Source organism: Populus nigra, chromosome 6 (assembly GCF_951802175.1).
Source record: "Populus nigra chromosome 6, ddPopNigr1.1, whole genome shotgun sequence".
Classification (NCBI taxonomy): Eukaryota; Viridiplantae; Streptophyta; class Magnoliopsida; order Malpighiales; family Salicaceae; genus Populus; species Populus nigra.
Genome location: NC_084857.1, coordinates 11,384,213 through 11,400,622, shown reverse-complemented (window position 1 = coordinate 11,400,622; position 16,410 = coordinate 11,384,213). Strand labels below are relative to the sequence as shown.

Genomic DNA, 16,410 nt, shown 5'->3' with positions numbered 1-16,410 from the left:
CGCATATGCATTGAGCAAATTCAGGGCAACCAAATTCTCATACTATGCACAAATGCATACGGATTTTCTTTCCAAATTGGTTGACATTGACATGATTTAGGTATAGGAATCTCAAAACAAAATAAAAAATTATAAATATGACAAGTCATTGAAAAAAAAAGGGTTGGCAATTGCCAATTCATTCTCACATGAATCCCAAAGCCATCAGCATCTGCACTTGGAAAGCAACACCTCATAATGCTTGAAAAGATTATAGTCCCATGTTTAAATAACGTAGGCATTTCATATGACTAGAGCAAAGGTACTGCATCCTATTCAAGACAGACAATATATCAAATTCACTTCATGTGCCATGGAATAAAGCGCAGAGTAATAATTTGGCAATCGCTAGAAATCAAGTCCCCACAGGCCACAGTTCAGAGTTCTCAGTGTGCAATCGTCAGTGGCCACAACCAAGAAGCTTCAGTAAAGTGACAGGTGCTAAAAACAAATAACAAGTATGAGCTCCATTTATTGTTGACAAATACCCCTCCTCCCCGCTGCTCCCTCTTTTTCCCTATGCCACGGGAGGAAAACAACGTTTGAAATACTACGACATCAATTCATTACAAGTTCATAATACAGCTAACCATATGGGCAGTAGTCTATCATTCACAATATCCGACCCCATATTGGACTGCCATCAGCAGAACAGTAGTCTGCCTACCAACACCACTTTTGCTTTATCTTATATATATGGTGCTCAGCTGATTATCAAAACCACAAACTAGTAGAGATCACCAAAATAGATCCCATGGAGGACGCTTGAAGACAATGCATCCACTGTCACAGCACCTTTACACAAATTTCAACCACCCATAAAGTAATAATGAAGCATTACGATCGTGACAGAACCCCTTTTGAGCTGCACATAACAAATCAGACACGCTTTAGAGTTTTTGTTATAAGAAATATTATGTGGTATGTGTAAGAAATCCTTCTAATGCTACATAACTTTACAGTGTGCCGTGAAATAGGCTGCCTAATGGATAGTGAACTGCAAACAGATAATGAGAAATGACTTGTAAGGCTCTACCAGCCAATTTAAGAAAACTTGCTGGGGTAATTTAAAAAAGATTGTGGCTTCTTAACTACAAAACTTTGGTGCAATGATTTGCTCAAGAAGAACCAAAGCGGAATCTTATATCAAGATGAAAAAGGAGAAATGATATTAAAGGAGGAACTTTTTGAGATCTACAAACTAGACACTTACCATACCTTTTTGTTAAGGTGGCCTCAAAATCAATGGAAAAATTAAGGAAAAGAGACTAAAGCAGTGTTATTGCACTTATAAGACTGTTTCTCATCTTTAAATCAACTTCAAAATTTAGTTAATGTTTACAAGGGATGATGCTTTTGATGCCAGATAAGTCACAGATGAAAACAAGAAATCAAACCTTGGCACGGTCCCGAGGCGACGTGGGTCAAATTCTGTAGCTTGTCGAAGTGCCCTGGCAAAAGCTTTGAAGGTTGCCTCAATAATATGATGAGAATTTCTTCCAGCAAGCTGTGCTCAACATTGGAACATTCTTTTATAAATATAAAAGTGACAGCAAACAGGATTAGAAAAGTTTCCTAGCTAATCATTACAAGGAAAATGTAAATTATAAGATTAAAAGGGAAAATTTGTAACAAAAAAATAACATGCAAGCCTACTTCTGAAAGATTTAGGATTGCAACAAAGATCATGGAAAACCTCCAGTACTCCCATTGTACTGTCAACTTAGTACATCTCTAAACCAAATTGTGCAGTGTGTTAAATTAGCCATGTCATATATCGTAACGTAAACCATAAAATCAACACATTTTCAATTATGAGAGTTAACCTTAAGACCAAAATCTGCCACCCATTCTACATTCTATGTTTTAAAACCTAGATTTAATTTTAATGCAGATCCCAACACCAAAACGAGATTCACTCCTAGATGCTTTCTTATTGTTTTCATGTCCTTATCCCCTGTTAATTCTTTATAGGATACCAATCGTGAGCTTTGTTACATATCTTGGGTTCTCTACAAGGAAAATAAACCATTCTTGTCCATGAATTCCACTTTGAACCACTTCCGAGTTTGTCTGTTGACTCTGGCAATTGATATCCTTTTGATGCTTGATGGGTAACAGCAGACCATAATTAAAAACATAAACAGAGGTGTTTGAAGAGAGGAGTGAAAAAATCTATTTTATCTTTACAAAATAAAGATACAAAATATATTAGAGAGAGAGAGAGATCAAATGATGTTATTATGCAAATGTTAAATTTACATGAACTGAGTTGGAAAAAATAGATAAGTGACAGGGTTAGTGTGGAGGTGTACCAAGTTCACAGACCAAGGGAGTACTAGAGTTTTCATCTTCTCTTTTTTTTTCTCCAGAGACTAGTGAGAGAATACAGATAATCCAAGCACAAAGATAGTGAAGACTGCTTGTGCATTACAGCCAATAGCACTGGAATGCTTCGGGTTAAATTGAAAATTTTAAGCATAAATTATATTGTTACCTGCCGAATGTGCAGCGTCATCCCAGAAGTATTCACCAATGACTGGAAAAAGTGTTCCACCAACTAAAAACAGAAATTTAAAATTAATCATGAATATCCTTAACAGTCAATCTTAGAGAATGGAAGATTTTCAAAAAAGAAAAAAGAGGGAGAACAATGTTCCATGTTCAAAATAATAAACCAAGTTAGAAATTCCACGGTGTGAACTATATCCACATCAAGTTGTCATCTTGAGACTTTGAACAATATCCAAGAGTTGACAGCAGGCAAAAGAAAATGAAATTGTTGTTGCAAAAGGGAAGAAAGTAAAGTGGAGCACCTGAGTGTCATATTTTCCGACTCTCTGAGTAGGAATTTGCAAATCATAACCTAAATATGGACGGCCAGATAAATCCTGAAAGAAAATAAAACTCAATTCAATACAAATATGCATCAGAAAATTAAAATAATAATAATAAAAAATAAAAAATGATATGATGGGAAGCTAATCCTTCTTAAGTCAATACAGCCCATATGATGCACATGCAGAATGATTTTAGTCTTGACTTCCATGAAGCCTCTGCAAACTCAAGCTGTCTGAGTCCATCTCATAATTAAAATGCATTATGATCATAGAACTGAATCTTTGACATGGCTATTCTCCACCTTCAAATGAGCAATGCAAAGCAAAGTGACAGATTATGCAACTGTGCAATTCTTATCGTGCATGTTGCGCACGCACAAATGACAACTGCACAACCAAGAGCTTGAATGTTCAATGTGCAGGATGAAAATCACAAAGTTGCATCACCCACAACTGTGATGACTGATGACTATTTCTCTCCAAAATTCTACCCCCAACCCAGAAACCTCATGTCGTGTACATAGAAAAAAATCATCATAAAACTAAATTTTGTGGATCAATCTCCACTACCAAAATGAGCAATGCTAAGAAGAGTTAATGGTGACATCTGTGTAAATACCCACCATGCATTTTACACACAGGTGTATGAGTCTGCATAACCATGCTCCAAGGCACTCAACAAGAATGTTGACATTGCAGTCATGCCACAACTATGCTTAGTATCTCTCTTCCAAGCTTCCACTCAATCCTACCCTAGGACCTCATTTAGTGCCATTCCTCTCCATTTTCCAAAACGAGACAATCCTTAGCAAAGTTGCAAGTGATGCAACTATGCAATCTTCACCATGCTTGTTGCATATGTGTGAATGAAGACCGCATACTGATAACTGTGTGATTTGCTTAGAGGGTAGCATGGCGGTGTAAGCTTTCAAAGTGGTGAAACTTTGAAAGTGGGGAGAAAAGGTAGAGGTGTTTGGTTAGTAGCTACAAAGTGATACTCATAATGACAACTACCGTGTATAACTTACCAAGGAAACATGTATTAATGCCTCATCAAGAGGAGCTGAGAAGTCACCAAACCGATTAATCCCTCTCCTATCCCCAAGCGCCTGCAGCAAAGCCTGCAGAGGCAAATTCTCACATATTACCTCTCATTTCCAGAAACATAAACTCGTAGATACCAAAGGGAGAGAGTGTTTTACACAAGCAAGAGCATAATTAAAAAAGAAAAAACAGATGATTAATGCTTAATTCTACAGTTACAAGATACTAAATAAGAAATTAAGTAGCAATAACAATAATAATAATCAAGATGTAAATTAAAAGGAAACTGAGAGAGAGAGAATATAATAATAGTCACATACAGTTCCAACAGCAAGGGCAACATCTTCGTTAGTGTGATGATCATCAATGTGAATATCGCCAGTTGCCCTCACATGCAAATCAAAAAGCCCATGGGAAGAAAGTTGCTAAAAACACAAACCAACCAAATAATTAGAGAGAGCATAACATCTCACAGTAACCAAAAACTAGAGCTAATAAAATCCAAATAAAAAGAAAAGATTACTAACATCTAACATGTGATCGAGGAAGGGGATGCCAGTAGAAGAATCAGCAATTCCAGTTCCATCCAAGTTAATCTTGACAAACACATTTGTCTCTTTAGTAACTCTCTTCGCTTCCCCAATCCGAGCGCTTCCTGAAAAAAGGCAATCAAAATTGGCACCGGAAAGAGACTGACTGAAATCGGAGAGTAAATGAAGAAGGGAGAGATTTGTACCGGATTCGATGGGAGAAGAGGTGGTTAGAGAGGAACCGTTGGCCTGAAGTGGAGTGGCAAGTGGTTTTGTGGTGGTAGTAGTATGGAAATCCATTAGTAAAGGAGTTGATGAGAAGATTGGGTTAGGGTAGTGAATGCGCGTGGGCACCAGATTTGTGTGAGAGATGGTGGGTGTGGGTAGCCTTCTTGGTTTTGTTAGTGAAGAAAAAGTAGAGGTGCGGCTTAGGACTCCTGAGACCTCCATTTGTTTTCTTCTACTGGGATTTGCTTGCAAGGTTAAGCGCTGCGCATTTCCTAACTTCAATCACACACACCCAACGCGCCAGCTGCGATCAGAGTCCATCCGTAACGGCGTCGTTTTATAACCATCGTCTTATTCTTCTTATCTGTTTTTTTTTTTTTTTTAACTCAGATTAAAAAGAAATCTTAATAAAATGGATCATAATCATTGGTTTTATTGTTTTAAAAGTATTTTAAAAAAAAATTAAATTTTATTTTTTTATTTTAAATTATTTTTTTTTGTTTTTTCAGATGTAAAAAATAATTTTTAAACAATAAAAAATAATATTATTTTAAATTATTTTTAAATAAAAAAATACTTTAAAATACATCTATGGCTAGATTTTGAAATACTTTTTAAATTAACTAAATGACTTATTAACAGATAGATTTATTTCATGAATTTATATTTGTGGTACTTGTTACTATAACCCATGGAAAAATGAAGATCCTTTTGAAATTAAGTTAGACCTGTTTTTTTAATAAAATTAAAAGAAAATATTTCAAATTAATTTTTTAAATACTTTTTAATTATTATGTTAAAAATAAATTTAATAAATAAATAAATAAATATTATTTTATTATATTTTAAAAAACATCATTTAACACGCTCACAAACAATCAATTTTCATTTTTTTAATGGAAGAACTCCATCAGTTTATACCGTTTCCAAGTCTTTTTTAAATATTAGAGGGCATGCTTATTTTTAAACAAATTAAAAAAAAAAAGAAAGCGGTACCATGCCAGTGAAATAACATCATGAATGTTTTAAGAACTACTCGTGCAGGGAGAGTAGAAAATTCCCTGCCAGCTTCACAACGGCCATTTTTCCAAGCAAATATAACCTGACCTGCTCCCACACAGAGCAGCACTCCATTGCAAGGCTGAAACGAAGCCTCTAAAACTCTGGTTTCTGTCGAGACCATCTAATGAATAATATGCTATTTTTACCAAACTCAATATAGATGGGCCACTTACAACAGATATAAAGTTTATGAATAAAGTGCAGGCATTATGGGAAGAAGAAAAGAAAAAAAAGTAAGTTATAATTACATGAAAAATAGAATTCAAAATCCTTTTTTCAACAGCCTACGTCATGTGACAAGGTTAACATACATGAAGATGTTGCCACGTAAAAATGAAATGATACAAGACTTGTAAAGGGAGTCCGAACACTCGACAGATCTCCAAAAATCTGCCGTCTATTCTCCATTGCCTACTTTTTACAATAGTAGATTCTCCTCTTGCGTCAAGCAGGTGTGGCACCAGATAATTCCAGCAAGAGATCAAGTTGAAACTCTTGTATCAAAACTTATCTTGATGCTTTTCCAAAGTAAAAACGGAACCTTGAAAATCATACTAAGAAGTGGCTTCAGCCCCAAGTACTTCTCAGATGAATTATAGCTTCTTTATGCCACCACAACACTGCCCTAACAATCATGAACTAGTTGGAGCATTCCAGGTTAAGTATGCATGCAAGTTGAGCACGGAAACACCAAGCAGGAATGCTGAGGAAGTGACACCATCAGATCGAGCCAGATTCAGTTTTCCCTTCACTTGAGTCAATCAGAGAACTCTCCTCAGGCACATGTGAAGCAACTCCTCTGCAACGTGCTGCATCAGAAACAGCCTCTGAAACCACATCTAATTTGGTTCCCCTCTCATGGATGGTTTCACTGTTCGGATCAGAATCAATTTGGACATTATTCTCCTCAGCACCATTGAATCTAGAAACAGATATACCTGAGATCTCATCAACCTTCTCAGCAAAATTTTCTGCAGTTGTCTTCTCAGCAGAAGGGTCAGCTTCAAGAGATACCATATCGGCACTAGCTGTAGGAGCATCATCCAAATCACCATCATTACAAGACACATTATTGTTTTCAACAGAGGAATCTGATACCAGCTTAGTTTCCATTACCGCATGGACGTGATTGACTTCACCCTCTTTACAAGAATGATCTTTGCCTTTAGCAAGAGAAACCATTTCTGACATGTTTTCCTCTGGCCGCTCACCAGACACATCCAAGATCATTATAGAAGCAGACTCGGGTATCTTGCCCCCTGATTCAGAATCAGCACATGAAGCCCCATCAAAATGAACTGCATTTATAAGTTCACAAGAGGCATTGAACGAACCACTCATCACTGAGGCATCGCCTAAGGAAGCACCTGGAACTTGGGAATCGGAATTCATAGCTGCCGTTTCTCCCTTGATACAAGTAAGCAAGGTATCTTCAACAGAAGAATCTGATTTGGATTTAACCATCTCGTGAACATCATGAGTTGTATTGGAGATGCATTCACTTTTCTTATCCACAGGAGATTCAGCCAACTTGTCATCTGATTCTGAATCTGTCTGTACAGTCTCCATAGGTGACGCAGCACTTTTCAGTCCATGAAATGCATCTAAAGAACTATTCATTGTAGAGACATTGTTCAAGGAAACGTCAGGGCATTGGGAATCAGAACTTGCACTAGCCACTTCATTTTTCCCAATGGAAGATTCCAAACCACCATTATCACAATCGTGAGGATCATACCCAGCTGGAGAATCTGCATCAGATTTATTTGCTACTGCAGTTTTAATACATTCATTGTCTTCAAACTCCATCCGATTTGCAACTGTTGAAAGAAAATTAGATTTATAAAACAAGTCATGAACATAAAGTTTAAGAGGGAAAATTCAACAAAACATTTGACCAAAACCTATGCTGGTAATCCTCTTTCCATCGGTATTTTCTTGCCCTAGCTGCTTCTGTAACATATCTATACCAGGGAACACCAACATATTCATAGACTTCAATTCTTGCTTGAGTGATTCATCAAGAGTTGTGAAACCAAAAACCTCTGTCCATGTATGCATAAGTTCAGAGATTGCTGGGATAATCAGTTTCTCAACCTTCAGAGAACAGAGTGTCTGAGAGGAAAAGAAAAGGTTAATAGTATCTATGGACATACCGCAGGGGAAACCAAACTGAAGGCAAGATAAATAAAAACTGTAGTTTCAGTAGTTTATACATGCAAAAACTAGCAAAATGATTCATATTCCTTACCGATTCAATAGCATAAAAAAGCCGACGGCACATCCCTTGACGCCTGTACATATGGCGAGTTCCAATGAATGGCATTTCTGCCAACCGAGTTCCATGGAACCTAACCAAGCACGGGGAGTGTTATTATCAGAATTCAACTGCATGCAATCTACACTCAAACACACAAGCACACATAAATACCCAAGTTGTATTCAGACCGAACAGGAAGTCCTCCATACCAAAACCTAACTTAGGTGCCCACATAAGTATTTGCTATAGACAGCGGAACCAAAAATGTATGGACTAATAAACTCAAAGTCATCCATAACAAGGAAATCAATGAAAGATAAATGGTAGTTTCAAGAAGAGAATGCGAGCATAACACGTGGTTATCATTTTCCTAACAAGAAAATCTGATTCCAGAAATTGAACTCACTTTTTAACAGAATTTACAAAACTCCATCCAAAAGTTAGAAATTGCACTAGGAGGAGCAAACAAATGACCTAAAATTCCATACCTGATGGATGCAGCAGATATTATTTCATCGCCCCTCTCCAGAATAACAGCATAAAAGCCGCCAAAATTCAGCCGGTTAAAGTTTGATCTGAAAAAAATAATGACAATTAATGAATGACAGAAAAATTAAGAAAACATCTTATAAAAAGACATGCGGTGTGTTTATGCAAACAAAGTATCTGGGCACATGAATTAAAAAGAAAAAAAAAGCTTCCAGGTTAACTAAATATGTTCCTAGGATGCTCAATGATTCATGCAATCAAATGCATATATTCATGGAGTTACGTTGTCATGATCCTGATAGACTAACAGAAAAGAGAACTTGAACAATCAGCCAAGCTTAACAACCTCCCAAGGAAAAAGAAAAAAAGAACAATCTAAATAGAGCTAATGGGTCACAAATCAATGCGTTTCCATTAAACTAAACATGACCACATACAAGTTGGCACCCAATTTGAGAGAATGGTTTTAAGCTGGCTAGACCATGAGCAATGATTGAGATAAGCTGTGGTTTCTAAATTGGTTTATAACATGTGTAGATGATTCACGTAAGGAGCCTTCCTCTCAATTCTCTCTTCTATGAGAGCTGCATAGTGAGAGAGAGGGAAAGACAAGTAAACTTATCCATTTCTTTGGCTATTCTCCAGTCTCTTCAGCTAATTAAGGAAGGGTATCGCATACCCCAAGACATTACCAGATAACTCTAGTCTAGCACTGCGATCCCTGGACTGTTCCACTTAAGTTGTAAAAGCATTTCCACCTCTAATAGTGTCACATGAAGATACCACTCGGGCATGTGAATGAGTGGACGCACTGCACCAGCATTAATCCAGCAATGCAAAGGCAATTTAAGCTGGTAAGAAAGATTTCAAATTCCCATGCTCCCGCCCCTCCTTTTTTTCTCATTAGCAGCTGTAGGTTTCTTTCTATTTTCCATCCCCTTGTTACCCTCACAAGACATCACAGATGCCTAGGAATCTATTCTTAGACTAAGAACTCTTGCACAAGTTTTTTAACATGATTCAGAATATGAAGTAATGTCTTGCCAGATCATAACTCCATCTTGTTGACTTGGGTTATAAAGAATTACAAACCATGTGGCATGATAATAGGACTAGCAGAAATTTAGATGCCCCGGCAAGTAGAGAGAGAGAGACTACATTGAAGTTCAAGAGACAAAAAAAGTCAAGGGGTAGGCTGACAGTGGCTTGGATTGAAGACATAAGAGAATTCTGATTTATGAACATGTTCAAAATAGAGTGCAATGAAAGAAAAAGATTGATATAACTGCCACCAGCTACTGGGATCAGTTTCAAAGGCTTGAATTATTTTTTCTGCAGAAGTTATGACTAGGACTGATTCCAATACCACTAGTGCGTATGCATGCATCTGCCCTAGCAAATCTCAGCCTGATACTATTGATAAGACAATACGCATTCAATTCCTTGCAAGTTCGTTTAGAAGTTGCTTTGCTCCAGGTTGGATTGAGTGGGCTTCGGCAGCCAAAAACACCAAACAAGCAAGCCAAAGAAGCTCCATGAAAAATCCTTTACATCAGACATGCAAGGAGTTTGTAGCATCTGTGCCATTGCTGGTCTAAGTGTAGCAAATTACCACCTCATATAACGGTGCATCTGACTTTCCATTCTATGCAAAAAGAATATACAGCCTGAACATGCAATGCAAGGAAGTTCAGTCTCATTGACAGACATGCTTCTTCTGAACAACTAGCGATGCAACTCACTACAATCTTCATATAATAATATCTAATAGCATAGTAATTTCATTAAAAAAAATTGTCAATGATTGTACATGATAGCTAGACAATATGAGAACTGAGCATTCATTTCCAAGAATGCTACGTGCATGTTACATGAAAACACAAACCTAACTCCATAAATCAACTTTATCTTAAATCAGATGAGAACTGTGACAAAATCCAAAATACTGCATTCAACAAAAACCGTACCTCAAAGACCAAGCCAATTGTCAGTAATCAAGTTTTCTGAGTTTATACTACTTTTACCCGAAAATGCCTCATGCATCCATGCTCGCAAGTGTAATGCCACTATATCCCATCAAAGTAGGATATCTAACAATGTTCATTCCATGTCATTCAAGAATTGAGAACACTTACCCACAGTTGTAAAGAACATTCTGAATTAAATTGATCCCACTCCTCCTATCAACAATTGGCAAAAAGCACTCATCCATGACAGACAGAGAAACAGCCAGCTTTGAATTGCACTCCACCCTTTGAGGAAGTCCTTGGAGAGAAGTGTCTGAATCTGAATCGGTTCTATGAATTAGAGACCAAGAAAACCCTGCTTCTAGTTCATGTTTGACCCCAAGATATTTCTGCAACTGTTCACAGAGCTGTACAAGCAACAAATGGATTCATCAATATAGTGCATATTAATACAACAATATCATTGAAAACAAGGTAGCGAGGAACAACCAAGAAGAGAAAATAATTTGTAGACAACTAACAGAACCAAATCTGTTTTATGAAGAAAAACTAAAATAAGGTTCCTGTATCAGATGTCCCTAGATTTAATATCTTCCAAGGTCTCAAATTCTATGAAGCTACAAAAAGATTCGAAGAAGAGTAATGTTTCCATAAAAAAAAAAATTAAAAGGTTTTACTTAAAATCTGAAAGTTCTTTTGCACTGGAAGTTAATTTCCGAAAACAAGAAATGCTCTAGACCAAGCTTAGAGCTGGGAGGCAGTATGCTATAGAATAATGAATTACCAAAACCAAATCTGGCATATCTATCAATAAGGTGCATGATGCAAATTGCCAGAAGACCTTCTAGAAAACAATGATGTTTCCAAAAAGACTGTCATGATGATTCAAAAATCAGTTATTATCCTTTCAACAAACAAAGCAAAAAGGAGCAGGATTTTAAAAATAAAAACTCTATAGCTTCCTGATTTACCATTGGTACTGACCAATGCCTTGACAAAGTTGCTCAAATAGTGAAGCCAAAAATCTTAAGACTCATAAAATTACCAGCTAATATTGATTTGCAAAGCTGAAAGTTATAATAATCATTAAACTCTAAAAAGTCATGAAATTAAAAGGTTAAATTCCTGGAAATGGCTGAAAAAGATTATGAACGCTGAGCAAACCCCTGAAACATTACCTCTCTGCATTTCTTCCCACAAAAGCTAGCAACTGAATTATTGGTATCAATGGAAAGAGTGTTGATCTCCTGCATGCAAGATTTGTGATCTACATAGAAGTGTAAAGTCAATGTCAACAAAAATAAAACAAAGAAAAGCATATAAACAGATGGATGTCAATCCAAAGAAGAAAAGGAAGAATACATTTTTTCACACACAGACTACAAGTGAGAAGCTTGGAGACTGTTGTATCATCTCCCTGGAAATTTTTATCACTCACTACCCCACAAAATTTGCAACTACAGTTTGGACAATGCCAATCACCTGGGGGGAGCATCTGCAATGAGAAGACAAGTATGAGTGCATTGAGTGCTAAGACCAAAACCATTAGAGAAAAACAAAGCTACTAAGCACAGTATTAAACAAAAATGCTAGTGTCACCAATAAATTCCTGTGTTGTTAGCAAGCTGGATTAAACTCGCTCCCCTACTTTTAAGGTGCAAGTTGCACCCAGCACAGACGTATAAAGCTAAATGCTGTATGAATTCTTCATTCAGAATATCTTGGTGTGCATATAATAAATCAGGTTTATATCATTCATTTTATGCAACTATTTTTTTTCCAGTTCCCAACCATCTAGTAAGACGGTTTAACATTGCTAGAATTGCCCCAAATGAGTCACCAAAATGGCTGGTGTGACTTCAATGAGGCTCGCAGACAAGTGACAGATCTCAGACCGGGCTGTGAGATAAAGAATAGGTGGATCTTCTATCTATGAAATAACAAATACATCTGTAAAGTTCCTACTAATAGAAAACATATATCATTATTCTTTCTGCACATCCCAACTATAACTCATAGGATGTAGAGGAGCTTGGAGCCTGCACCTTATTTCAAGAGAGCCATTTATGGGGCACAACCACAGAGGATACTTGAGGATAATTAAGAGTATGAAAAGATTGAGCCTCAACCAAAAACAAAAAAACTTATGCAGCCAGTATAATTGTAATCCAACTCTAGTCATTTACCTTCCCCCATCCCTCTCTTTCCATGCGAATCAAAACTAGGGGATGAAATAAGAGGCTACAAGGGGATATAATGGAGAAAACAGAAACATCAACATAATCACAAAGTCAATGTAAAGAATAAGCCAGCATTGCTAAAATAATGTACACATACCTTTATATCTAAGCAGCTCTGATGAAATGTTGACGGACAGCCATCACAACATATCAAATCCCCACCATCTCCACAGAGGCCACATGTATCATCATTTGGATCATTACCATCAATGTCCACAGCTTGAAAACCAAGGCGTTTAACTGGCTCCTGCCTATTCCATGCTTCAATCTGGCAGTCTAAAAGAGATACACCAGATTCTAGATATATATTTTGAAATGGCTGGCGCAGTTTGCTCCCTGCATGGATCTCAAACTTTGACACAGTGAGGATTTTGCTACAGCAACCACAATGAATTCCATCTCTTGTAACCCACCCTTCCAGCATTACTTTTGTTCGTCGACGGTTCATGTAGCGCACCTTTTCACTCAACTGCACAGTTCCACAGTCAATCAACCAGGAAAGCAGTGTCCTCTTTCCAGAATATGGAACAAAGCCATCACTATCTGAGTTTGTACCCTCATTAGAATTCCGTACCAACAAAGTACATCTGCCAAGTTTTCTACTTTTTCTTCCCTGGTGAGAATTGGACCCAGATGGTGGTTTCTCAATGCTGTCATGTAAATGATGTGTGGAACTCTCACCTTTTGAGTTTATACTCACAGAACCATTGCCACCTGTTCTGCTCTTCAATGACTTACTACCCCGCTTTAGAAAGGAACTTAGTTTCTCTTCACGGCTACCACTGTCCAGGCTCTCCTCATCATACCTGGTACTTGAAGACTTTCTTGCAGCAGTTTCTCTTGCATCCTCACTGTCGCTGACATCTCTTTTCTTCCTTTTCATTTCTTTCTCAATCTTCTTTTTTGTCTTCCTTGTTAGTTGGCTGAGCACTTCATCTGCTAAAGGTGTAAATGGAGAACCATCAGCCCTGGATCTTGCCTCATCCTCATCCGTTTGCTTTTGAAGTGCATCATATGCCTTGATGATGGACCAGTAAGCTGTCCCAGTAGGATTTATATAAACTGCATCCAGGTAGTCTCTGTTCCTTCTAGGCCTATAGTCTATTGTCCAGCCTGAATTCAGAAGCATCTCCCTTATCTGTTCACGCAACTTCTGTTTTTCCGTGCCACTACCTCGCTTAACTTTCCCTTCTTTGATTTTAGCTTCTGGGAGCTGGCTGCAAGGGGTTTTTTCACCTCCACTACCAGTCCCCTTTGCAGATTTACGAGCCCCGGCATTCTTCGGTCCCAGCTTTAAAGATGTGTCACTGTCATCAGAATCCATATCACGTACTTTGCTTTTCTTTGTTGACAATGGTGTCTTCATAAGATAACGAGCTTCCCCTTTCTTAGGCCCCGACTTCAACAATGCTTCACTGTCTTCTGAATTCCCATCAGTGACTTTACCACTCTTAGTTGACACTGATTTCTTCGTATTCATTGGATTCTTCTCTGTCCTAGAAACTGAACCAGCTTTGTCAGCACTTTTAGGATCATAGTGGACTGGAGGACGCATTGGAACATTCCTCTTGACAGTATCTTCTGTTCTCACACCCTTTCTGTTTTCCTCAGCTTCCAATCGATCATAACTATTCAAAGACCCACCAACCTTCTTTTTCTTGTTCACCATCACCTTTAAAACACCATTTTTCCCCTGAACCCTAATGGGTTCATCGGAATCATAATTATCCCTTAAAAATGACATAGATGACCGAGCTCCACCCCTGTCACCACCCTGACTTAACCCACCTGACCTTGCAAAATATGAACTCTTTCTTCTATCAACAACAGCATGCCTCCTGGACCCTGACTCATATTCCCTCGCAGTGCCACTTCTTCCCGCCATTGTTGGCCCAAAATACCTCCTTCCTTCTATTCCACCATCCTCAAACCGCTGCCTCCTCAACATTTCCACGTCATTCCCATCATACTCATCAAACTCAAACACGTCCAACTTATCCCTCTTCCTTTCACTCAAATCCTTCCCATTCCTAACAATCAGACCAACCTCATTACGCCTAATATCATCCCCCCTGCTTCCCTTCCTACCAATATCACTCTCTTCATAACTACTCAAACCATTACGTGCCCTCAATGTTTCAGGACCCACCCTTCTGTGCCGTGGCATTAACAACTCATCACTAGACCCTGAATCACTATATTCCACCCTAAGCCTCTTTTTCTCTTTCTTTGACTCGAAAACCTTATGTGAACCAGAAGACCCCACGCCATCATTACCTTTCTTTCTCACAATCAAACAACCTGAAGAGCTCTTATTCTTCATTATATATCCAGATGGGTCACCAGATCTCCTTCCCTCTTCCATAAACAAAACAAAAACTAACACCCAAAAAACCCTAACTTTCCCGAATTCCCTCCAAAATCATCCCCGAGATATAAAATATTTTCAATAGAAACAAATTGTAAACCCTAATCTCTCCCAAATCACAAAATCAATGCAAAACCCACCAGATCTGACGCTAAAAACTACAGAAAGAAGCCAAGAAATTAGGTTTTCTAACGTATTGTCAAGGAAAAGAATAGTAGTACCTTGCGGGATTCTATTAACGGAAATTTAACGGCTGTGCATCAGCAATTGATGACGTAACTTTCCGGTGAAGAAAGCGAGAAGGGGGAGATTTTAATTTGTCTTTTTTCATTACCTGGTTTTTTCAGGAATAGCCTGCTTAACAATATAAGCAAAAAAGCCACGAAGTCATTAGCTTCTTCTCTCTGTCACTGTTATTATGTTATTTCGTTTTTTTTTTTTTTCCTCTCTCTTTTTTGTGTCTACGTTTCTCTTTGTTGCGTGTCTAATTATTTTCCAGTTTTCCCTCCAATTCTTCACGAAGGCATGACCACTACGATTTTGCAAGGTAGAATAGGGCCCGGTATATTACGACGTGGCGAGATCAGAGTGGGTTGACTCAAGCAGGTAGTCTAGTTGTTAGAGACGTGAGGTAGAATTGCGAGGTTAAGCGCGTGGGGAGTGGAAGAGACGACAGTATCTTGGGTGGATTTTAGGTGGAGAGAACCTGGTTTTTTGTTCCCTTTTATGAGTCAGGTTGTTCTGGGTTTAAATTAGTAGAAACTAGTTTTTTTTTTTTCTTATATATACACATTCCCGCATTTTCTTTTCTCCTCATTTTGGTGGAAGATTTACCCTCCTGCTCATTTCATCCGTTTCCACCGACTAAACATAAAAATAAATTAATACACACACACACGTGTGTACTGTGTGAAATGAAAGTGCTCCTCACTAAAACATCTTTTACTGTTATTTCGCCTTAGAAAGGTTTGACCACAACGATTGTACTTGCTGTCTATTCTGCACCGTTACATCATGAATGTACAAGTAAGGGCTTGTTTGTTCACAACATTTGAAATTAAAAAAATAATTATTATTTTTTATATTTTTAAATTATTTTACTGTATTGATATTAAAAATATTTTTTTAAAAATAAAAATATTATTATTTTAGTATTTCAAAAAAAATATTTTAAAAAATAATTCTTATCACAACTTTAAAGTTTAAACTCAAGAAAATATTTGAGAAAAAGATTTGCCAGTTAATTTGTCTGGATATCAATATCATAAGATGTTTGGAAATACAGTAACGATTGTAACTCAAAATATTTTTCATTTATAAATACATTAAGGTAATATTTTTTT

At 37.4% G+C, this 16,410-nt stretch overlaps 2 protein-coding genes across 2 annotated transcripts; both read right to left on the bottom strand.

Moving 5' to 3' along the window:
* Positions 1-263: 263 nt before the first annotated feature.
* LOC133697407 (imidazoleglycerol-phosphate dehydratase 1, chloroplastic) lies at positions 264-4,988 on the bottom strand. The gene is made up of 8 exons (XM_062119922.1): positions 4,660-4,988; positions 4,451-4,578; positions 4,244-4,348; positions 3,908-4,000; positions 2,856-2,930; positions 2,537-2,599; positions 1,437-1,546; positions 264-904 (listed from the first exon to the last, which is right to left on the bottom strand). Exons 1-8 carry the CDS (start codon positions 4,901-4,903, stop codon positions 877-879), a joined length of 846 nt encoding a protein of 281 aa, XP_061975906.1. The 5' UTR covers positions 4,904-4,988; the 3' UTR covers positions 264-876.
* Positions 4,989-5,966: 978 nt separating this feature from the next.
* On the bottom strand, positions 5,967-15,527 carry LOC133697107 (uncharacterized). The gene is made up of 8 exons (XM_062119467.1): positions 12,797-15,527; positions 11,822-11,954; positions 11,638-11,726; positions 10,628-10,866; positions 8,492-8,578; positions 7,995-8,094; positions 7,648-7,858; positions 5,967-7,563 (listed from the first exon to the last, which is right to left on the bottom strand). Exons 1-8 carry the CDS (start codon positions 15,062-15,064, stop codon positions 6,464-6,466), a joined length of 4,227 nt encoding a protein of 1,408 aa, XP_061975451.1. The 5' UTR covers positions 15,065-15,527; the 3' UTR covers positions 5,967-6,463.
* Between the last annotated feature and the right edge of the window lie 883 nt (positions 15,528-16,410).

Coding starts and splice junctions, on each gene's coding strand:
- LOC133697107 (XM_062119467.1), bottom strand. CDS start 15,064: ATGGAAGAGGGAAGGAGATCTGGTGACCCATCTGGATATATAATGAAG. Junction 8,579..10,627: donor AATGTTCTTTACAACTGTGG/GTAAGTGTTCTC, acceptor TATTTTTTTCAG/ATCAAACTTTAACCGGCTGA. Junction 8,095..8,491: donor ATATCTGCTGCATCCATCAG/GTATGGAATTTT, acceptor GTGCTTGGTTAG/GTTCCATGGAACTCGGTTGG.
- LOC133697407 (XM_062119922.1), bottom strand. CDS start 4,903: ATGGAGGTCTCAGGAGTCCTAAGCCGCACCTCTACTTTTTCTTCACTA. Junction 2,931..3,907: donor CATTAATACATGTTTCCTTG/GTAAGTTATACA, acceptor ATTTTCTTTCAG/GATTTATCTGGCCGTCCATA. Junction 1,547..2,536: donor TGACGCTGCACATTCGGCAG/GTAACAATATAA, acceptor TGTTGAGCACAG/CTTGCTGGAAGAAATTCTCA.